The sequence below is a fragment of the Lynx canadensis genome, chromosome B4 (genome assembly GCF_007474595.2).
Source record: "Lynx canadensis isolate LIC74 chromosome B4, mLynCan4.pri.v2, whole genome shotgun sequence".
Classification (NCBI taxonomy): Eukaryota; Metazoa; Chordata; class Mammalia; order Carnivora; family Felidae; genus Lynx; species Lynx canadensis.
Genome location: NC_044309.1, coordinates 121953014 through 121978332, shown reverse-complemented (window position 1 = coordinate 121978332; position 25319 = coordinate 121953014). Strand labels below are relative to the sequence as shown.

The following is a 25319-nucleotide window of genomic DNA, read 5'->3' as shown; positions in this document are numbered from 1 at the left end:
GAATAGAAAACCACAGAGAATCAAAGACATTGTAAGTTGGTTCTTGGAAAAGATTTAGCAAAATTGACAAACCTTTGTCTAGACCAAGAGAATACTCCAATTAGAAAAATCAGAAAAAGTGGGACATTACTACCAACATTACAGAAATAAAAAGGATTTTAAGAGAATGCTATGAACAGTTACAAACCAACAAATTAACCTAGATAAAATTCTGGTAAATTCCCAGAAACACAAAATTCGCAAAACTCAAGAAAAGAGAGAAAATCTGAATAGACCTATAACAAACAAAGAGATTGAATCAGTAATTAAAAGCATCCCGGGGCGCCTGGGTGGCGCAGTCGGTTAAGCGTCCGACTTCAGCCAGGTCAGGATCTCGCGGTCCGGGAGTTCGAGCCCCGCGTCAGGCTCTGGGCTGATGGCTCGGAGCCTGGAGCCTGTTTCCAATTCTGTGTCTCCCTCTCTCTCTGCCCCTCCCCTGTTCATGCTCTGTCTCTCTCTGTCCCCAAAATAAATAAACGTTGAAAAAAAAATTAAAAAAAAAAAAAAAAAAAAAGTTTAAAAAAAAAAAAAAAAGCATCCCAACAAAGAAAGCCCAGGACAGGATGCTTTACTGGTGAATTCTGTTAAACATTTAATGAAGAATCGACACCAGTGTCTCAAATGCTTATAGATAATAGAAGAGAAGGGAACATTTTATAACTATTCTATGATGCCCATATTATCCTGATACCAAAGGCATTATAAGAGAACTGCAAACCAATATCCCTTACAAATATTGATGCAAAAGTCTTCAACAATGTCTAGCTAAAACTAGAAAATGCTTAGAAGATAACATTTTGTACTATAAAGGGTAGAATGAATATTTCTCTCTGACTCCATGCCAACTTAAATAATTTTTAAAATAAATATTTTGATCTATGCATATTTTCTGATGTTTGACTTTGTCATTTCCAAGAGAGACACAGTATTATAATTAGCTAGATTTATGGCCTTAGGGACATCATTTCAAAACGGTATATCCCCTGAACAGATTCATAAAGTTTATGTATTTTATTGAAAATTGCCAAATTCTGAATCAGACAAAATGAAGATAGTTCTTACTTGTACTAGCATGTCACTCTGTTAACAAATTGTCACTTGTATAAAGGACAAACAAATGTATTGAGACTCAATTAATATATAGACTAGTCCATTCAGTTGACAAGTATCAAGTGTCTAGTATGTGCCAGGCACCATGCTAGCTAGGTACTTGATAAGCACTGGCCTTTTTTTTCCCCCCTTTGGGGGTTGACAGGGAGGTAGAAAGGCAGTGAACAGTAATCATTGACTTATTTTTAAACCTGTGAATAATCATTGCAGAGGAAGGCATTTCAGGCTTCTCCAAGAATCACGAAGATATTTTGTTTTCTATAAGTGAATTGCAATATTAATAAGCAAAAACATTACTAAATATTTTATTGAGTGCTTTACTGTATATTAACCACCACTTACCTATGTAAATTTAATTAATTTTTACAACAACTCTGAGATAAGTACTATTTTTATGCTCATTTACATGATGGGGATATAAGATAAAGAGAGGCCAAGTAATTCGTGGAAAGGGACAGAGCTGTTAAGTAGAGGAACAGGAGTATCAGGCAGTCTGACCCTAGTACCTGCACTCTTACTCACCTGGCATGAGAAGACATATTTGTATCTAAACTATTTCAGCTCTTTCTTACTTCTCTACATTCTGTGATATAACTTCATTAATTTAAACAATGAACCACAGGGCTACTCATAATCTGAAATGTTATTATAGAAGATGAGAGATTAAATTGTAATCTAAAATTTCATCTAGTTTTATATTCTGTGATCTATGTAGGTTTATAAGAAAATTGAATTCTCATTTAAGTCAGCAGTTCTTATCAGTCCCAATATCCCCTTTTTAAAATAAATATTTTATAATGCCCATATACAGTCATAAATGAAACTCATAGAAAATATAAGCTATCGGGGCGCCTGGGTGGCGCAGTCGGTTAAGCGTCCGACTTCAGCCAGGTCACGATCTTGCGGTCCCTGAGTTCGAGCCCCGCGTCAGGCTCTGGGCTGATGGCTCAGAGCCTGGAGCCTGTTTCCGATTCTGTGTCTCCCTCTCTCTCTGCCCCTCCCCCGTTCATGCTCTGTCTCTCTCTGTCCCAAAAATAAATAAACGTTGAAAAAAAAAAATTAAAAAAAAAAAAAAGAAAAGAAAATATAAGCTATCAAAATATCTATTCACAAAAAATTATTTTAGTGCCTTAATTGTACTATACATTTCTGTAAAAAAGAAAACTAATTGTTACAGAATAAAAGTGTGGTGTGTATATACTCAGGTAGTCTTTGTCTCTCTTTACAATGAATAAAGTTGAATATCAGAAAAACAAGATGATAGGAAAATATAAGGCAGCGACAAGGCTGCCAAATTTCAGGATTCCAGGGATATGGTTTGTATCAAGTACAATGTAAATAGTGCCATCTGGAGTTCTGCAGTGTCATAACTCAGTGTGTCTGAGTGAAACTACGGTTATTAGACTAAAACTCATGTCCATCTTAATAGAAAAAAGTGAAAGAGGGAAATAATGTTTTCAAAGTAAAAATAACACAGTCTTATTATAGGATGTCAAGTTGAAAAACTAAGGAAGGATAATATTCTTGGAAATCAATCAGTTTTTATATCGATAGTATCAAAATAAATCACTGTTATTCCATGGGATGGAATACTAACAAAGATTGCAAAAACTTTATCTTGTATCTTGAAATGCTCCCGCCTTTAGTGGGATTTCTAAGTTTCATTCTCATTTGATGGATTAATTCATTTAATCCTCAAAACCCTTATGTGGTAGGTTTTCCCCCTTTTACAGAGGGGAATCCCAGGCAGTCTTGCTCACTACATTATGCTGTTTCCAGTTTAACACTTTTTAAGTTTTCATCTTTTTATATTACTGAAAAAGTAAGTATTCAGATAACCTGTGTGTTCTGTTCAAAATTAAGCATTCTGTAGGGCTTAATAAAATTGACACAATTGTGGTTAGAGTCATGTCTGCAGAAGTGTTATCTTCCGCTTATGTAGAGTTTATAATGTTTGAAAGATACCTTTGCTAAAACATTCTATACCAGTTCTTGAAAAGATGTCATGTTCCTTCTTCCTACTTCATTAGTGCAGTTTACAGATGAGGAAGAAGAGTAAAGAGAAACAGACTTTTCTAGAGGATGAGGAAAATTATTCTAGAGGAGATTGCTATGGCCTTTGCACTAATAAGGTATTTTTCAGGGTCAGCTTTACTTTACTACCTTAGAGTCAGTCATCATAGCATCTGAGTGCCCTTGTGGCAGTACTCAGTGAGTGAGTAGGAGAAGGAATGAATACAACTCTGTACTTGTCACGTCTTGCCACCACCAAACAAAGCATCTGACAGGAGATGTGTTTAAGAAAAGAAATTCCCAAGTTAACAATGGCATTGCTAGCCATTCAGCCTCATGTTCGGTACCATCTCCTTTATAGCCCTCATCATGTCCACCATATGTAAATATTTACACATATATATATATACACACATACATGCGTATATGTATGTATATGCATATGCACAGGAAAATGTCACTACTGGTGTTCAGACTTATGACCCAGCATTATCAAAAGAAGGTTAAAGTTATTATTATATTTGAGAAGTAAATAAATACATATTCATTTAGAAAGACTTATTATCCCATACCTCCAAAGGAAGGTAAAAATGGTGTTTAAGTATTTAATGGGTTAAGCTTATTATTTTAAAAACTCACTAATACAGAACATCTCATTCCCAGTCAGTGCCAAATAACAGATGTTCTTGTATATTAAAAACAGTACCGTTCTGTAAGAACAAGTCAGATCAACAAGTATTTATTAAACACGTTTAGTATAGCCAACATTTAGTACTTTGGGGGATACAAAAGAAATAGAAGACCCAGTACTCACTGTAACTACAAAGGATGTCAGAAGTAAATCTCTTTCCTCCTCCACCCCCCCAACAATCTTTTTAAATATTAGATAAAATTTATGGTGAAGGAAAATTGGCTTCTAGAAACCAAGGGATTCTTAGTTTAAGACTAAAATAATAGAAGCATGTAATGTGCCATTCTTTGTCTATAAAACATGGGATATTAGTAGTTGTCATGTTCTAGCTGTCATCATTTTTAAAAAGAATGGGAAAAGGGGTAGCATATAAAAAATAAAAAATAAGATTTTTTTAGGAATATAACCAAATCATTGGATAAAGGAATACTAAATTACCTAAGATATTCACTAAGCCAATTGTATTGTTTTTTGAAAAGTTATACAAGAGGAAAAAAATGTTTATCAAATGTCTTCTGTGAACCCCATGCCAGCCAAGTTCTTTCCATATTACCTCTGTTTATGTACGTTCGAGAGTCTTCAGAATCCATAGTTAAGATGGTGTTCTGACCCACCCCACCCTACCCCTCCCTGACCCCAACTGGGATCACAGAATATGCAGTCTATTTAAAAATAGTCCTTGCAGGGGCGCCTGGGTGGCGCAATCGGTTAAGCATCCGACTTCAGCCAGGTCACGATCTCGCGGTCCGTGAGTTCGAGCCCCGCGTCAGGCTCTGGGCTGATGGCTGGGAGCCTGGAGCCTGTTTCCAATTCTGTGTCTCCCTCTCTCTCTGCCCCTCCCCCGTTCATGCTCTGTCTCTCTCTGTCCCAAAAATAAATAAAAACGTTGAAAAAAAAATTTAAAAACAATAAAAATAAAAATAAAAATAGTCCTTGCAGGAAACAGAAAGAAGGGGACTGAGAGCCTTCAGTGAATTCCTATTCAGGAGCAAATAAACTTTGCCTAAGTAATTCCAGGTACAAAGTGAAATCGGGAGAATTTATATTATTTATTATAATGTTATGGTTAAATAAATCCAGAAATAAAGTTCTCTGCTTGCCTTCCAAAATTCCATGTAATTTTTTGTAACATTTTAAATCAAGATCAATTATTGCACAGTTATAACAAGAGCTTTAAGAATAGGATAAATAAACAGTTTGTGTTAGGTTTGGTAATAGTTTACCTCCCTTGTGTGGAACATAAGGATCTGTTTCTTTATAAGAACTATCCAAAAGTTATACTAAAACCTGTTGATCACATTTGCAGACCTTTTTCAATTCAGTGCAGTTAAATAGTATGCAAGATTATAGTAGAGTAAAAGTTAGAAAGTGATACAAGACTTTTCTAAACTTTTATATGATCAGGTACTGGTCACACCTCTCTCTAATATTCAACTCTTTGTTCTCTCTTATGTGCTCCTGTAGATGAAATCCAAAACCATTACCACGTAAATTGTATTACCATATCAGTGATTGCAGTGATTTAAGCTGGTTTTATGTGGCCCTCGTGTGGTTGCAGGATGTGAATTGTATAAATGAGAATCAGATCCATAAACATTTTTCAGGTTTGTTTTGAAAGTCCATTTATGTCACTAACAAGGAGTCCTTTCCCTCATTTATAACATATAGTCAAATTTTAGGTTCTAAAGTTTATCAAAATTTTTCTTGGAAATAATAAAATGCTAATATTTCCTGGATAGTATTACTGGTGTTTATGTTAGTTAAAGGAAAAGTTCTTTTACTTTGAATTCCTTGAAGATGAAATCATTCTGTATGATCTGTTTGAAAGCTACCATATGGTATTTCTTTGCAGTTGAGAGTTTAATTTTGAATTTATTTTTAAATGTGACAAAATTTCTCAGAATTCCTGTCCTTCAAAAATCTGTCTATGTAAGTTAAGTAAGATGTTAATTCTCCCCTGGGGCAGCCTCACCTAGTTTCTCACCTCTGTGATGATAAACTTGTAGTTTCTGCTGAATTTGTTTGGAATTTCAAGAAAACAAAATGAAGCAAAAACATGAGCTTGTAATATTTTTTTTAACTCTTCCAAAGCTTTGTAAAGATTTACAAAGGTAGATTATTTTATGTATGGTATAGTTGGTTTATTAGTGTTATGTTTGAAACAGGCTACCTTTGTCTCCCCTCCAAAACACACATAGTCTTTGATTATTGATTCTTTTTTTGACTCATTGTTTTTTGTTATTGGAGGATAAAATAATAAGCATATGCAATTATCTCTCATTTTCACCCTTACTATTCTTCTTACCCTCAAGTCAATAAAATTTGTGGTGGTCCATTTCTTTTATCATTAATACTTACTAGTACATTAATACTACTTGCACAGTAGTCTCTAACATTAAAAAAAAAAAGCTGAATTAGTCTAATCTTATTTCTGAATATATTTGAAACACAGACACATACTGAAAGTGCCCTGTACAAAATTCTTATTTTATACTCTCATGCCTTTTTGTTGCCTCCACTGTTAAAGGCTTTTGCCCAGATGACAAAGTTTATTTATTCACCACTCTAAGCTACCATACTCACTATGGAGATTGGCCCATCTTAACCCTAGATTTGTGCTTGTAGTTAATATGGTTTTCCACCTCTGAATTCCTTTTGCACCTAAAACCAGACATTTTAGCAGTAAGTTACTTTGTAATTTGTTTCACTTCTTCCTAATTCTGCATTCACTTACTAAGGAAATATACTATGTCTTTCCCTTTTTTGAATTATCCATAGTGTGATGTGTAACTTAGTGATTATTTGGAAATGGTAGGGGAAAATCTTCATTTTGTTATCACAAAACTCAATGAAAGAAGTGTTTGTTGTCTAAGAGTATTGGAAATCCCTTTCTTGCACCCAGTAACATTGTAAAGTACCTTCTCCTCCTTATAACTACATCTCAGCATTACTTTTTTTTGCTTGCTTTCATATTTAATTAATCAGTACAGCAATTCATGTGATCCAGTCAAGTCTTTTAGAAAGATTGCGGTTAGTATTTTTTGCTTTACTAGTTAGAGAAGGCCAGATGGATACAGATGTGTCATTTAATGTCATCCATTCCTTCTTTTGTGTTGTCAGAAACATTTGGTAGCAGAAATTTCCTTCTACAATGAACTCCTTACCAGACAATGAGCTGCCAATTAAAAATGGAGAACAAACAAATAAAAGAACAGAGTATTACCCAGGAAATTTCCTTTCAAAATCTCAGAGGGAACATCTCCCTCTATTAATTGTAATTTAAAAGACCCTTGAGAATATCTAGGATAGCTGCAATATGCCAACACCCAATTTATGGGATCTTTTTATTAACTAAATAAGGATACTTAATGTTCGGCTAAAAAGCACTCAACCTGAAATAAGGCAATAATTTTAAGATTAAACTACCAAAAGTAAAGTAAGTATAATTCATAACCTTAGATCTGGACAGCTGTCCATCTGTACATGTTACAGCTAAAATCTAAGAGTTCCACTGAGGACCACAGAGTTGGGATGGGTAGAGGTATTTGTTATAATTATAGTCACGTTGGTTCAAAACTGTCATTTATTTTATTTTACTTGAAGAGTGATGCTATCTGTACTCCAGTGCCCTTTGATTTAATCCATAGTATTGGCTTCTCAATATGTCAGTAAATTAATTATACTTTAAAAGCTTTTTCTTTGAAATTTCCCATGCAGACATTTAAATAGGTATACAATATATTTCATATAGCTCCTGATTTTTGCTCGTTAGTTTAACTTGATAATGTTATATTTTTATGCTTTTATAAATAGTCCATTACCTTTCCATATGCTTGGTTATGTGTATTAAGAACTCTATGAGGGGCACCTAGGTGGCTCAGTCAGTTAAGCATCTGACTTGATTTCAGCTCAGGTCATGATCTCACAGTCATGACATTGGGCTCCATCCTGAGCGTGCAGCCTGCTTACGGTTCTCTCTCTCCCTCTTCCTCTCCCCCTGTTTGCACCTTCTCCCTCTCAAAAACAATTAATTAATTAATTAATTAATTAATTAATTAAAAAACTGAAGAGCCTATGAACCCTTACAGCTTTTATTGTGATGCCCCACTTTCCTGAAAAGTATGTATCTGTGGTTATAATTAACTTTAAGTAACTTTATTCATTATAAACAGATTTATTAGCAATAAATTTGGAAATATTAATATGAACTTTCAGTTCTATGAATTTTTCCCTGTTACAATAGAAACTCCCTTATCTGACATGGTCTAAACCTGCAATTCGTTAAACAATAAAAAAGTCAGTAAACTAATCCAACAAAATTAAAAGACAACCTACTGAGTGGGAAAAGATATTTGCAAGTGATATATCTGATGAAGGGTTACTATCCAAAATATATAAAGAACTTTTACAACTCAACACTCCCCCGTCAAAAAAAATCCAATTAAAAAATGGGCAGAAGATATGAAGAGACATTTCTCCAAAGAAGACATACAGGTGACCAACAGACACATGAAAAGATGTTCAGTGTCACTCATCATCAAGGAAATGCAAATCAGAACCACAATGAGATATCACCTTACACCTATCAGAATGGCTAAAATCAAAAACTTAAGAAACAACAAGTGTTGGTGAGGATGTGGGGAAAAAGGAACCCTCATGCACTGTGGGTAGCAATGCAAACTGGTGCAGCCACTGTGGAAGACAGTATGGAGGCTCCTCAAAAAATGAAAAATAGAACTACCTTACAATTCAGGAATCACATTACTGGATATTTATCCAAAAAATACAAAAACACTAGTTTGGAAAGATATATGCACCCCTGTGTTTATCACAGCATTATTTACGATAGCCAAACTACAGAAGCAGCCCAAGTGTTCATCAACAGATGAATGGATAAAGAAAATTAATATTACTTAGCCATAGAAAGAATGAATTCTTGCCATTTGCAACAACATGGATGGAGCTAGAGAATATAATGCTAAACAAAATAAGTCAGTCAAAGAAAAATACCATATGATTTCACTCATATGTGGAATTTTAGAGACAAATGAACAAGGGGAAAAAAGTGAGAGAAAGGTGAGAGAGAAACCAAGAAATCAACTCTTAAATATAGAGAACAAACTGATAGTTACCAGAGGGGAGATGGGTGGAGGGTGGGTGAAATAGGTGATAGGGATTAAAAGTATACTTCTTGTAATGAGCACTGAGTAATATATGGAAGTGTTGAATCACTGTATTATACTAATGTAATAGTGTATGTTAACTACATTGGAATTTAAATTTAATTAATTGATTAAGCTAGTCTCAAAAAGTGAGTAAACTCGGGAAATCATTTTAAGAGACTATCTACTTACCTTGTTTTATGAAATTTATGAAAATTTGCCAGTTTGCTAATTGCCAATTTTTTTTATATTAGGCCAAGACCTTTTATTCCCCCCTTAATTTATGAGTCTGTTGATTAGCACTGGACCTCTTTTTTGCATGAACCATACCCATAATACAGAGTCTACAATGAAAACATTTGCTAGGCATTCTTAGTTCAAAATTATCTAGGCTTTTTACTTTTATGGCTTAATCTTTTGTTACTTACACACCTGCCTAATTTAAGAGCATTTTTTTAAGTTAGAAATTTACCTTTAGTTGGTGGCCTTCAACTTCGTTTCATTGAAACAGCTCTTTCAGATGCTCAACATCGCTCCTCATCAGGGAAATACAAATCAAAACCACACTCAGATATCACCTCACACCAGTCAGAGTGGCCAAAATGAACAAATCAGGAGACTATAGATGCTGGAGAGGATGTGGAGAAACGGGAACCCTCTTGCACTGTTGGTGGGAATGCAAATTGGTGCAGCCACTCTGGAAAACAGTGTGGAGGTTCCTCAAAAAATTAAAAATAGACCTACCCTATGACCCAGCAATAGCACTGCTAGGAATTTACCCAAGGGATACAGGAGTGCTGATGCATAGGGCCACTTGCACTCCAATGTTTATAGCAGCACTCTCAACAATAGCCAAATTATGGAAAGAGCCCAAATGGCCATCAACTGATGAATGGATAAAGAAATTGTGGTTTATATACACAATGGAGTACTACGTGGCAATGAGAAAGAATGAAATATGGCCCTTTTGTAGCAACATGGATGGAACTGGAGAGTGTGATGCTAAGTGAAATAAGCCATACAGAGAAAGACAGATACCATATGGTTTCACTCTTATGTGGATCCTGAGAAACTTAACAGAAACCCATGGGGGAGGGGAAGGGAAAAAAAAAAAAAAAAAAAGAGGTTAGAGTGGAAGAGAGCCAAAGCATAAGAGACTCTTAAAAACTGAGAACAAACTGAGGGTTGATGGGGGGTGGGAGGGCAGGGAGGGTGGGTGATGGGTATTGAGGAGGGCATCTTTTGGGATGAGCACTGGGTGTTGTATGGAAACCAATTTCACAATAAACTTCATATATTGGAAAAAAAAAAAGAAACAGCTCTTTCATATTCATATTTTATCAGCTTACATAATACTAATTATGTAATTATACTAATAATTAAGCATGGGTTTACACCACTTACAAACAGTGGTTTGCTAAGGAAAAAATCCATATTCCCTCTTGGTAAGTCTACAACAAATGCATGTATAAGCTTATTAGAAAATAGCCTTCTTGTTCCTGTCAGTTGTAGAGGAGTCTGTCAAAGGAGGTCAGTTAAGACCTTTTCCTATCCACTGTATTCACTACATTTTAAAACTGATGTAAGTTTTTCCATACATAGGTACATGAAAATAACATGCAAGAAAAAAGGATGATTTGAAAAATCTGTCTTACAAATAAGACCAACTGCAAACTACCTTTTGCCAGTCAAATGATTGTTGTTAAGATTGTTTTCGTCAGAAAATTTGTCAGAGACAGCATAGGTTTTTTTCAGTTGGTAATTTAAAAAGATGTGGGAAGAAAAAAGAAAAGGTACAAGCAATCTGGAAAGCCATTTGACAAAAACTGCTAGAGTTCAACTATTTATAAGCTATAATCTGTCAATTCCATACCCAGGTATATACTCGCGGGGGGCAGGGTGGGGGTGCATGTGGATGTCTGTATTCACTAAAAAATATGCAAGAAGATTTATAGCAACATTATTACTAATGACTAAAACTGGAAACAGCCTAAGTGTCAGCAGTACAATGAGTAAATACATTACAGCGTACTTAATTCGTGGAATACTATCTACAACAATGAGAGTGGACAAAGTACAACATGCAATAATGTTGGTAAATCTCACAAAATCTAACCATAAGTGAAAAGTCCCAGACCAAGAAAATACATAATATATGATTGCATTTGTATGATGTTCAGACCTGGCAAAAGTAGGCTATGGTGTGCTTTTTGTGAGAGAGCAAGGAAGTGTAACTAGAAGGAAGCACAAGATGACTTTTGGAGCTGTGGAAATACTGTCTTAACTTGGGTGCTATTCTCTTTGAGCTGTATGCTTAAGATATATGTGTTTTTATTATGTATGGTGAACTGCAAAAAAAATGTGATTTTATCTGATGGAACTAATATTAACTACATGAAGTAATAACAGAAAAATAAGTTGAATTCTACAAAGGGATTTGTGAAGAGCTTAATTATGGAATCTATCAAAAAGGGAAATAAGAGTTAACAACTTAAAGTGTACCATATGTAGCTTATTTAGTTATAACTCATTTCAAGCCAATTTGTTGTATTTTGCATACTTAATGCTTGGATTATGCAACCACTGAGAATTATTTAATAAGCATACAAATATAAGTGATAAATTACTTTATCCTAGTCCTGTAAAGTAATCTGGATTGCCCTCCTCATTTTTTTTAAGTGTTAGGTTTCTGTTCAGGATAAAACACTATTTAAAAATTAGACTGAAATTTGGTTCATTGGCCAAAAATACACTTCATTAACTGACCTCTTTTTGTAGAATATCTTTATTGATAATTTTTACCTCTGGTTTTCCTCATTTCAAAGGAAAAAAAATCATGAAAATATTCTGGTACGCATTTATTCAATTTATATAATGACAAACAAAAATCAAATACATATTAGAATAAGATCAAAAGAAGCCTTAAACCATTCTCTCTCTCATGAGACTCACTGAATTTGCAAGACATTCATATTATTTCAGTAGTGGTACAAATATATGCTAGCCCAGCACTTTATTATGCAAGAGGCAATAGAGAAGAAAGAAATATTCAGTTGCCATAATGAATAATCTTATTCATTGTGGGGAGTGAAACACAATTGCATAAACCATTAATAAATGTGATTCCCCTCTTCAATTAAATTGTAGTTGTTTCCCTTGTGTAGTAAATACAGATGAAAAGTGTTGATTTGGCAAGAGAAAAGAGTATGCTTCTAAAGTATTTAATCAAGTAGATAATCATTTTGAAAAACATTTATGTTAGTTTATATGTTAACTATAACATTCCATGATTGGAGACCCTATAATTTCTACAAAGAAGAAAAAATATTTGAAATAATGTGATTTGACACAGAATAGCAGCATTGTCCAATAACTATGTCTATTTTTTTTGGAAGTAAATCTTTGCCTAGACTTTAAACATATATTCCTTAAGTTTGTTAAAATTATTTTATGGTCCTCAATGAGATATGAACCATACCCCTAGAAGAAAAGGTCTAAGGCATTCTAATAAGTGAGTTCAATTCTTAAAGACCAGAATTCTGTGAATACTTTGCCAACCGCTCACCACTTTTGCCTTCTGTCATGCTAACTTCCCCCACATTCTGTACCAGTGAGATACAGCCTTGGTTGAGTGTGAGGGATGAGCTGGGCAACTAACAGTGTGGGTGGGGGAGTAGCACCTCTCACAACAGAGTGCCATTACTGAGATTTCTAAGGCTTGATCTCTACTATGGGGAAAGTAAAGAAATTGAGGTAGAAAGCCATCTCACAGAGTAGCTTTGTTACTATAGATTTCTAAGTACTAAAAAGAGAAAGAGTGGAAGGAGCCAGGTATCTGTTCCTTCAACCAACCTTTAATCTGGTAACTTTCAATCAAAGCCACCTTTGACACCAAGAATTGGGGAAGTGAGCCAGATCAGAAAAGATATAAGATAGGAAGTAGCCCCTGGCATGGAAGGCCAAAAGCAGAAGGAATAAGCAACTATGGAAAATTACTATCTCCCTAAATTCACATCACCTCATATTAGCTTCTATATATGTTATTTTGAAAAATGGGAGTATTGGGTGTGTTGGGGTATGTGTTAAGCACCCCTGGTTGAAATTATTGTTATTGAAATGACTACTGAACTAAGAATGCAACCTGTTTAGTGAACTGGAAACTTGAAGACTCTAGCCACAAAATAAAGAGTGTATGAATAATTTGGTTACTGTGTTACAGTGTTGCTGTGTTAAATTTTTCTGTGATTGAGTATGGTAAAACTCAAATCCTTCATACTATTTTCACATTTTTCTAAAACAATTACAATTATGTTATGGCTTAAAAAAAACATACTTTAGGTGTAAATGTCAACCTTGCAATCTGTAGTTAATAGCTTTGAATTCATGGAGGTTTCATTTTTTTAGTAGTGATATAGCAAAAATATTTAACATTGTACTCCTATTCTTTTATTAGGATTTGGAACTTGGAAGGAATGCAGACAGCTCATTTTGTTCTTCATTCCCCGGGAATGAGTGTGTGCTGGCATCCTGAGGAAACTTTTAAGGTTGTTATTTACAACTTAGCTTTCTTTTATCAAGCTGAAAAGACATATACATGTGTAATACATGCATACATAGAGGAGAAAAAGCCATTATTTTTTCCACCTCAGGGACTCTAATTGTCATAAGTGCATTTAGACTAGTCCAGAATTCTGTAACTTAAAAACTCTATAATTAAGTTTTTATTTTACAGCCATCATCCATAAATGGAATTTTTTCAGAGTACATTTTTCCTACCCTCTGGTACATTTCAATTAAAAAAAAAAACCTGATGCCTAGACTATCTAGTAGCAGTATTCATTAGGGGAAAAAAAAAATGTTAAAATCCACTTTTGCAAGCCATAACATGTAAACAGAAAGCATCAGTGGCATAAGGCAAATTTGACCTAGCTGCAGTGGTATTCAATTCCTATTATTCAAAGTAGAGCTTTCTAAAATTCTAAAAATATATTGCAAGTTTTTATCAATTGACCTTAATTCTTATTTCATTGAGAAGATCAGCTATATTCAATAGGAATTCTCTTATTTGCCAGTATCTTCTCTTGGGCATCACTCTATTTTATCTTTCCCTAGAACCTAAGAAGTTCCCATGTTCATCTTCTTAAACTTAATTCTTTAGCTGTATAGAGTTCATGCCAGTTCCTTAGGCATCTTGATTTTATAGCTCTCTAATGTCTTTCATGCTTCTCCATTGACTCTCTTCTGTCCTCATACTTGCAGAGAAATATAAGCCTGTTTAATTATAACAAACACTTACATAGTACTTATATGTACTTGGCCCATTATCAGCATTTCATGTTAGCTCACTTAATCCTCATGGCATCCTTATGAGATAGCAAGCAACTATGATGATCCTCACTTTACAGACAAGGAGACCACTTCTATCTTGAAACCCTGCTCACTTAATCTTTAAAGCTGCATTATTCTAGTCCTCTTGAGCATCTCTGCATGTTATCTTCCCTTTTTCTTTCTCCTCTGTCAGCTTCTTTCACCATGTATTTGTGAATTGTTGCAAGAGGTAATTCTCACCTACTCTGTGCCCTTTAAGAGAGGATAGAAGAATGAATAAAGCCCTTGCCCTTAAGTTACACATGACTGACATGTAAGGAAGAGAAACATGTAACTAAATACAGTAACACAGATTTTAAGTGTTGGAATAAAGAAATCTAATAAGTAGAATGATGACATAAAAAAAGGATTAAACAGATCTGCTCATAGCCTTCACAGAAGAGGTAATCCTCAGCTGAAATGTCCCAGACCATATAACTGTATTCTCTGAACCTTGGGATGCCATGAAAACTTGTTTCAGGCCTGTTGGATCTTTCTTCAGTAGAACTATATACCCTGTATATGTGCATGAGTAAAATTTTCCCATTTATTCATCTTGCATATGTAGGGATTGTTCCATGTAGAAGTATTATGAAGCCAGGCCCTGTATTTTATCTTATGCCAGATTTCTCCCCTGTAGTAGTGAGTCTACTTGAAGTATAACTAGGGATCCTACCTAAATGTTAATATCACCATGTATAAATACAATAGGTTACTTTTTAAAATCTGTGACCTGGGGCACCTGGGTAGCTCAGGCATTTGAGCATCCAACTTCCGCTCAGGTCATGATCTCACGATTTGAGTTCGAGCGCCACATTGGGCTCACTGCTGTCAGCCTGTCAGCACAGAGCCTGCTTCAGATCCTCTGTCCCCCTTTCTCTGCCTCTCCCCCACTTGCACTCTCCCAAAAAATAAAAATTTTAAAAATTAAATCTGTGACCTAGATGAGAAATGAGAACTTTTCTTACAACCTCTCTCCCAAAACTTGTATCTTAATGCTTATGATTCAGATCCCTTTCTTCCATGTGCTTTAAGTTAATTTCTGTTTTTCTTCTGTATATCATTAAAACTCCGCCCCACCTCCTCTCCTTTTTTTTTATTGCTTCCATGACTTCAGAATGTTTAGAAATCCCTGCTGTAAATTACATAAACTCAAAATCTGAAATCACCTCTGATGTCTTCCTTCCCTGTATGCAGAATTTTCGAGGTTTTTAATTTTTCCTTCCCTGTTACTAGAACACATTCCTCCATCATTAAAGGTATATTCTTCACCTTTCTGTTCTCATAAGTAACTCTTGCCAAGGCTTAGCTTTTGGCTCTCCACTCTTTGATTTTCTTACCTACTTTAAGTCAGACTAATCTTAAAATATCAATTTCATCGTATCACCCCTAAATTCAAAATACATAAAGGCAACACAGAAGTGATGAAGGGTATGGACTTTCGAGATAACTGCCCAGAGTCAAACCCCAGTTCCACCACTTACTGGCTGTGTGATCTCTGGTAAGTTACAAAAGCTCTCTCAACTGCCTTTACTTCCTCCTCTTGTAAAATGGAAGCTCATAAAGACTAAATGAGTGAATCCTTATAAGGTCCTTAAAAGAGAACCTGGCACATAATAAGCACTCAGTCAATTTTAGCTGCTTGTCATGATTGACACTTACCATTACTACTAAAGCTAGTGGTTCTCTGTGGTCCACCATATCCATTCAAGCCCAGAATTTTTGTTCGGATATGCTTAGCCTGGGTGAAAAGGAGGCAGCCAGACAAGAGAAAGAGATGGGTCCATGATTACCTGTCTCATAGAATTCTTAGGAAAATCATATGAGGTGTGAACTTTACAAAAAGAGCCATTCTAGGGCGCCTGGGCGGCTCAGTGGGTTAAGTGTCCGACTTCAGCTCAGGTCATGATCTCACGGTTCGTGGGTTCTAGCCCCACGTTGGACTCTGTGCTGACAGCTCAGAGCCTGGAGCGTGCTTTGGATTCTGTGTCTCCCTCTGTCTGCTTCTTCCCCCACTCACACTCTGTCTCTGTCTCTCCAAGATGAATAAACGTTAAAAAAAAAAAAATTTTTTTTTTAAAGAGCCATGTAATCTGGAAGGCACAAAGCAAGTGCTAGCGTTTAATAGTTAGTAAAAGATACAAACGTCAAAAGATCTTGAGAAATTAAGATCTTAAATCCAATTAACCACAATTGGAACTAGATTTTATTAGGTAGTAATAACAGAACCAAGAGTTTAGGATGTCAGACGATCAGAGAATTGGGACCAAGGACATCTCAGTCTCTGAGAGAATAGACAACTGCTAAATGAAATGAGGTGTAACAACTGACATTTGTTGAATGCTGAGTACCAGGAATTGTGCTGATTATTTTACATGTGTTTTCATGTAATTCTCACAGAACACTCTGAAGTTGGTAACATTATTCTATCCATTTTGTAGATAAGAAAACTGAAGCACCAAAAGGTTAATAACTAATTTTTCCAAGGCCACACAGGCACAGATTTGACCTCGGTCTGGTTCAAGTACTAATGTTCTGTGCTGCAAAAGATATTTCCCCTGTGAAAATTCAGTGCATATTCTGTTTATAGTTCTGAGAAATGGTAAAGGAAAAATTCCCCTGTAAACTTTTCAGCTCCAGCAGTTCCAAACTTATTTAACTTTTTTACTCTATCTGCTTTCAAACAAAAAAAACCCCAAAAACTATCATCACAATTGAGCACAGTTTAAAAAGGATAAATAAAAAAAAAAAAGGGGGCGCCTGGGTGGCGCAGTCGGTTAAGCGTCCGACTTCAGCCAGGTCACGATCTTGCGGTCCGTGAGTTCGAGCCCCGTGTCGGGCTCTGGCCTGATGGCTCAGAGCCTGGAGCCTGTTTCCAATTCTGTGTCTCCCTCTCTCTCTGCCCCTCCCCCGTTCATGCTCTGTCTCTCTCTGTCCCAAAAATAAATAAACGTTGAAAAAAAAAATTTTTTTAATAAAAAGGATAAATAAGGGGTGCCTGGGTGGCTCTCAGTTGGTTAAACATCCTACTTTGGTTCAGGTCATGATCTCACCGTTCCTGAGTTCAAGCCCCACATTGGGCTCTATGCTGACAGCTCAGAGCCTGGAGCCTGCTTTGGATTCTGTGTCTCCCTTTCTCTCTGCCCTTCCCCTGCTCTTGTTCTGTCTCTCTCTCAAAAATAAATAAGCATTTTTAAAAAAAATTTAAAGGATAAATAACTGAGAACTGAGTTTTCAATCTGACTTCAACCTATAATAATACCTAATGTTTTCTGAGTGCCTTTTCTGTGCTAAGACAGTTCTGAGTGCTTTACATGTGTTAACTCATACCATCCTTCTATTATAAGTAAGTACTGTTATTGTCTCCACTTTTACTGATAAGGACCTGATGTATAGAGAGGTCTTTTGCTTAAGATCATAGAGCAGAGCTAGGACCCACCCAGGTAGGCCCCATTTTAAACCCAACTGCTTTATTGCCCCTCCTAATTTAGGACCTAGACTCAGATAGACTTTGCCCTTCCACAGTCCATAATTTATACCTGAAATCCTTAAGATTTTTTAGAGTCAGACTCAAAATTCCAAATATTTTTATTAGGTCCTGTTAAGGCTTCCTTGGTCTCCTCTCATTTCCACTGCTTCTTCCCAACCCTCAACTATATATAGCACACCATGCCATTCACCAGTCTTCAGTCTAGCTCATAGTAAGAAATACATGTGCTCTGTAGTCAGATGGACCTGGGTTCAAGACCAGGGTTCAAATGCAGGCTTTGCCACAGGCAAGCAGTGAGACTTCAACAAGTTACTTTTGTCACTCTGCGCCTCGGTCTCCTTTCTGAAAAATGGGATTGATGATAGTAATTTCTTCATACAGGGGTTAACAGAATTCAATAAGCAGGGCATATAAAGCTCAATGTTGCATTTGGTTTTGTTGTATATGTCATTGACCTCATGTTATTGTTAGTAATATTAATATTATTTAAACATTCTAGCTATTAAAGAATAGTTTTAAATTCCACCTTTTCTATTAAGAATCCAATAGTTGCAAAGACTACCAATATTCTACCTATATTCTATGTTCTGTTTTTTTCATAATTCTCTTCTTTAGATGGAAAGTTTCTTGATATCAAGGATCATGTCTTTTACCTTTGATCTCTTTAGAAATTAGCATAGTATTTTGCACACATGTGTATATAGTTAATCTTCATTATTCACAGGTTCCATATTTGCAAGTTTGTCTACTCATCAAAATGTATTTATAACCCCAAAGTCAATACTCAGTGGCATTTCAGTCACAGACCTGCTCAGGGCAGCAAGAAATTTGAGTCAGCTAATGTGCGTATTTCCACCTAAGGCTGAATGAGGCCAGTGATCTGCCTTCTTGTTTTAGCTCTCATGCTCTAAACAAGTGTCCTATTTGTGGTCTATTTAGTGCCACATTTTTGTGCTTTTTGTTCATGATTTCACCATGTAAAATGGCCCCCCAAGCATAAGTGCTAAAGTGCTGTCTAGGGTTCCTAAGTGTCAGAAGACTGTGATGTGCTTTATGGAAAAAATACATGTCTTAGGTAAGCTTCGTAGACATAAGTTATAGTGCTGTTGGCTGAGTTCTATGTTAGTGAAGCATATATATGAAATAAGGTATCTCTAAATATACCTAAGGCAAGATTATGTATTGATCAGTTGACACAAATGTTATGCCCAGAGACTCACAAGAACCCAATGCTTTATTTTCTCTAGAATCAATGTTCAGAATTTACTAATTCTTTGTTCACAGCAACTTTATAGACTCTAAGTACCATGAATAATGAAACTCAACTATGTGTCAGCAGTGGGTGGGCTGGGGTAGATGCTTGGTAAAGGTCTCTTAGATGAATAATAGAATGACTGCCAATAGTCCTGAGCATGTGTGTCTTATTAGACATGATGTTCTTATTAGAAATAGTAACAATACTTTTATAGTGTTTTATGAGTTTAAGGAAGTACTTGAATATACAATATCACATTTTAGCTATATGGTAACCTTTGGAGTCTGATGTAATTTTCCCACATTTCACAGACAAGAAAAGAGCAAACTCCAGGTCACTCACCAGTTTAGTAGAACCCAGGATTTTTGACACTAAGTCTCCCATTCTTCCCAGGCTACCACTGCTACTCCACATCTTCAGGAATGTTTTCACCTTAACATAATTAGAATTATAAGAACATTTTATAAAAGTAAGAACTTTACAGAAAATATAGAGAGTTTTTAAACCATTTTGTTTGGGCAACAACTACTCATGCACTTATGTGTTCATAGCAGTCTCTTTACCTTAATTCCCACAAATGGGTATCCAAATGCCCTTACTTCTTTGAGTCTAAGAAACAAATTTTTTTCACATTTTAATATTTTGTAAAATTTAAATTTGTCTTATAACTATGTTTACATTGCTAAAGTATTTCTTAGGAAGGAGGGATAGGGGAAGCAAGCAAGCAAGCGCCTCATTAGCCAACATCTTTAAATCAGTACTATTTTAGAATTAAAGGAAATATTGAAGTTAGAGTAACTGCAATTTATTGAGTGAGTGGCTACAAGGTGTCAAGCACTGGGTGCTCTAGAGCTATTACTCATTTAATCAACACGCAATGCTGTAACTATTCTTATCCTCACATGATGCATTCTGGAAACGAGAAAAGTGCCAATCAAAGACTTGTAACTTGGCCAGTCATTCAGCTTTTAGGTTGAGGAAGCAGTCTTGTCCCCAGGCCTATCTGTGCTCTTTACACCATGCTGCCTTCCATTCTGGAAACAAACTCACATCACATAAGGATATGTAACACACACTATGTATCTCTATTGAGAAATACACACTTAGCTACCCTTTCTAGACAATATAACTTAAAGGTATAACTTTTCCCAGAATGATTCTTTGGGCTTATTTTTTCCTGATAACCATACCTCATCATTTAAAATTGTACCCAATGTTCCTCAGTCTTTATTTTGCCAATATTCTGTAAGCTTTTTTATTTTTGATAGAGATTCTTACATAAGGCTTCTCCTGTTTCATTTGCATTTGATGTCCCATTTGTAATATATGCAAATATTTGCATATTACTATATAATATTGAATTTCTGCCTCAGATTTGACTAGTGAATTAGGTGAATTTTTTTTTTCTATCTTACAGCTGATGGTTGCAGAGAAGAATGGAACAATCCGGTTTTATGATCTTTTGGCTCAACAGGCTATTTTATCTCTTGAATCAGAACAGATGCCATTAATGTCAGCTCACTGGTGCTTAAAAAACACCTTCAAAGTTGGAGCTGTTGCAGGAAATGATTGGTTAATTTGGGATATTACTCGATCCAGGTACTTCCTTAGTATATTCATCTGTTGCTTACTCAAAAAGTCACTATTGCTAAATGATCCATTGAGCCATTCTTGTATACCTGAGCCTCACTGTAGAGCAAAAATAAGTCTCTCTTGTAGAGGGACCAGAGCTACAGCTTTTCACATAACAGAGATAGATGCCCATGCTTTGCAGATTTACTTTGAGAGTAACCCAGAAAGAACAATGCAAAGGAAGAAATCTTAGACCTGAGCAGTATTTACTTATGTTTAAAAAAGAAGAAAAAAAAACTGATCCTGTTGAATTATGGTGTTCTGTAACAGTTCTAAATTATGTCTATGTTTCTATCATATTTCGTTTATGTTAATCCAGTGCTTATTTAGAATTTTATCACAGTTTAAGTACATTGGGTATTGTATCCTCTAAAGAGAAAATATCTTTTAAATCTTAAGTTCCTCTACTTGAGACCAGCATATAAATCCATAAAATGCAAAATGTTACCTTTTAGTTATCCTCAAGATAAGAGACCTGTCCACATGGATCAAGCCTGCTTATTCAGGTAATGTATGATTTCTGTTGGAGCTGTATTTGGTTTTTTTGAGTTCGGTTACTTTGTTGCATGCTGTGCCCCCAACCTGGAATACTTTGCCAGTCCTCTCCTTTGTACTGAGTTGTTTGGGGGTGTTTTGGGTTTTATTTGCTGACTATTTTATAAATGGTTATTTTGCTTTCATAACTAAGTCTTTGCTTTTGTCTTTTTGTCTGGGTGAGGGAGTGATTTGTTTTCCAATATTTCCTTTGAAAATTTTTATAAAATACAAAACACATTACCACTCCACTAATACCATTACAACGATTTGGAGTATATACATCCTTATTGTTTGTTCTGATAAAGATATAAATTTCATTGTTGTGCTTCAGGTGAGAACACTATATTATATATCTGCAACTTTTTCTCTACTTATATTAATATACATGTCTCCCTTGTTCTTACTGATTTTTGCATAATATTGCATTGTATATTTATTATGTTTATGTATATTTATGTGTTTTATGTATATTACCATAATATTTAATATTAATAAAATGAATAAATTAACAAATTAATGTATTTATTAAATATTAATATGCTAGTATTACTATAAGATACCATTGTATATTATATTATTGTTATTGTTTATTATGTATATATATTCCGTTGCATAATTCCATTAGGGTGATTTTAGCTTCTAGTAACATGAATACTAACAGAATAAAACCAGTGGAACATCTATTATATGCTATATTTCATAAAATCTAAATTACCCCCAATAAAATTCTAGAACTTAGGGACACCATCATTTTTTGTACACCTTAGAAAAAACTACATTCGATTAAGTGTAAGAATGCTATAGATTGTAAGGTACATTCTGATTTCAGAAATGTGAGCATATCACAAGAGATGGGATGCTTCGGACAGAGGCGGTCTCGAGATTGGCTTAGGAGCTCATCAGCGCCAACAAGTTCGGACCTTTCCCTCTGCCATCTGCAGTGGCAGGGCTTTGGGCTTGTTGCTTCAACATCACAAGACGACTGCCAGGGTTCCATGCATCAGGGCCTCATACAAGCTTGTCCAAAGAGGAGAGGAAGGAACACTGAGGAATTGCTGCCATTGCCTTCACTCGGTTGTGTCTCATCCCTTGGGATCAAACACACTGCCAGACGTAGTTGGGGTTCAATTAGCATGGAAAGGGGCAGAAAGGCTGTTGGGCAAGCAACTAATAATGTCTGCCCATATAAAAATACTAACTAGACAGGCTTTTGGATTTTTTGCTGTCGTTGTTTATCAATGAATTCTTTCTTTTTTCTTATATCTTCCCCACTGCCCTTATGGTAGTGCTGAGCATGTTGCCGGAACACTTGTTGATTCATTAATTCATTATATTTCAGTGTCTAGGATATCTTGAAACTTAAGCTTAAATATCTAACTATTCTAGGTGTTTGTATCATCCCAAGGAGTTTAAATGCATGAATTTATTGCTAATTGTACAACAAATGTCAGTAAGAACAATAAGTGGGTTTTTTTTTGTTTTTTTTTTAATGTATTGCACTGTGAAATATTTTCTGTCTGTCTGATACCTTGTTTGTATCTCCTACCTCACTGTCGGCCCTTTGGTTATAAGAAAGGAACTGCTAACTTTGTGTAACTTTAGAACTTAACCGACTAGCACATGGTAAGCATTTAATAAATATTCATAAAATGAGAAAATATTTATAGCTAACTTCCCTGGAATTTCCAGTCTAACTGTGAAGCTGTATTAACAAATTTAGACTTCAAAATTATTGGTTTTATGCAAAAAGAAATCACTTGTTTTAGAAAAGCTGTAGTTATCTGTAGAATACTATACTTATTTTTTTCTTTTCTTAGGTGGTCTACAGTTAATGAGAACTTGTTTGCAACGACTGGTTATCCTGGCAAAATGGCAAGCCAGTTTCAAATTCATCATTTAGGACACCCTCAGGTAATGTAGAGTTGTTTTGTGGCATATATGTTTCTACATTTGTGTTTTTTACTTTTCTACTTATAGCCCCCAAATTTGTAATATGTAACTAAAGACATTTGTGAATGTCTTATCTGCTCAAATTGGTTGGAAAGAGAAAGCATTTTTTAATGTTTAAACCACCAGTGGTAACAGACACTTTGCCAGTATTCACGTAAGAAGAAATTTATTTCTTCTGTTTTATTTCCCTCTTCATTTAAATATAATAATTTTGCTTGTTTGCTTGGTTTAGGCTACAAAAATGTTTGAATCTAAGCTACTCCAGTTACTCGTAGATTATTTGTATCCTTCATTCTAGCCAGCTGCAAAAAATAATGTGTATTTCACCTATGAGGGAGCATATTTTTAATTCTGTTTCTGCTACATTAAACAAAGACAAGTTAGCAATGCATTTCTTATTTTTGAAGGGTAGTTTTTACTTATTAACTTTGGTGATCTATTGAGTTTCTCTAATTCTTTACGTATATTGTAGCCTGTCCTCATTGGTTCTGTAGCCGTCGGATCTGGCCTTTCCTGGCATAGAACTCTTCCACTGTGTGCAATTGGAGGAGACCACAAGCTGTTGTTTTGGGTAACTGAAATGTAAAACAAATTTTCTTTGTACCTTAGATGCATAAACTTTGTATTTTTAATACATATTTTGGAGAACTCCCTATTTTTATATCAAATATACTGTAAGCTCTAGTAATGTCCCAGTTGTTGCTTTTGTTAAATAAAATGTTAATGGTTTGAAAAATCATTTTCTTGCTCTGTGCTGTATATGTGCATGTATGTGTTTAAAAACATACATTTTTTAAAATCATCTTTCAAGACTATAATTGAGCAGCTCCAGAAAAGAGATGATTTTATCACAGATTATCCAAAGTGTATCCTGTCCTCTATACTTTGAATATATGCTGTTTTCCTAATTCTCAGAGATGCAAACATTTACAAAAGGAAGAAAATGTCTTTCCTTTCAGTGTTACTCTGGAAGTGATCGAATGTATATGTGTGGGTATATGCATCTTTGTTAGCAGTTTATATGTGTAAGGGTCTTACAACTTCCTCAGTAATTATAAAAGATTATCATTTAATTTAATACAAAGAATGATTTTCACTTTCTTAAAAATGTGACTGATTGACTCAGTCCTGTTGACTATATACAAATTTCTTTTGACTAGACATCTCAACATTCTTAGAACATCTGGTGTATGGGATAAAGCTTACCTTGAAAAATGAATTATAATTAATATCTTTAACAGCCTCTGCCTTTTATGAATCTTCACCATTTTTATCAAGAAACTGAGATGTTTCTGAGATGGCACCTAGTGGCAGTAAAACAGCGCTGATAGCACAGGGCCTGCTTGGGATTCTCTCTCTCTCTCTGACGCTCCCCCATGCTCGCTTGCTCTCTCTCTCTCAGAATAGATAAACTTAAAAAAAAAAAAGAAAAGAAAATTAGCTTTACGAGACAAGGAAATGTTGCAAGTAATTTTTTTAATGCAATGAAATGTTTTAATCATGTAGATATTTAAACTATTATGTGCTTTACTGATGAAAAAATGCACAGTATACCAAATTCTAAGTCACTTATTTGATATAATAAATTGTTACTAAATAATAGCAGTGGTTTCCTTTACCCCTTCATAAGCGGATTGTAACTTAAAAAGGCAAAGGTCAGGGAATTTGGACATGTTTCCTTTTAACAATCTCTGTGATGGGACAGAGAACCCTAAAAGTATTAGGGTAGATCAAAGAATTTGTAAGAATTTTTCATTTCAGGATGTGTCCCAGATATAAGGAATACATATTGAGATGTCAGATTGAGCCAGTGCCTTTGAAAATTGTCTAAGGACGTTGACTTAGGAATTGAGTGGGTTGTTATTAAGGGTGGGGATTGAGGGGAGCCTGGGTGGCACAGTCAGTTAAGCGACTCTTGGTTTTGGCTCAGGTCATGATCTCACAGTTTTGTGAGTTAGAGTTCCACATCAGGCTCTGCGGTGGCAGCACAGAGACTGCTTGGGATTCTCTCTTCTCTCTCTCCGTCTCTCTCTCTGCTCCTCCCACACTCACACTGTCTCTGTCTCTCTCTCA

The 25319-nt window shown here is 35.3% G+C and overlaps 1 protein-coding gene across 1 annotated transcript in view; it reads left to right on the top strand.

The window, feature by feature from the left end:
* The window catches only part of NUP37 (nucleoporin 37), a 42641-nt gene extending 18656 nt beyond the window's left edge, over positions 1–23985 (top strand). The window contains exons 6-10 of the mRNA XM_030323509.1: positions 13469–13559; positions 20545–20726; positions 21215–21265; positions 23114–23207; positions 23719–23985. Of these exons, the coding sequence (XP_030179369.1) occupies positions 13469–13559; positions 20545–20726; positions 21215–21265; positions 23114–23207; positions 23719–23832 (532 nt within the window). The 3' untranslated portion in view covers positions 23833–23985. The remainder of the gene's footprint in view (positions 1–13468; positions 13560–20544; positions 20727–21214; positions 21266–23113; positions 23208–23718) is intronic.
* Positions 23986–25319: the final 1334 nt, after the last annotated feature.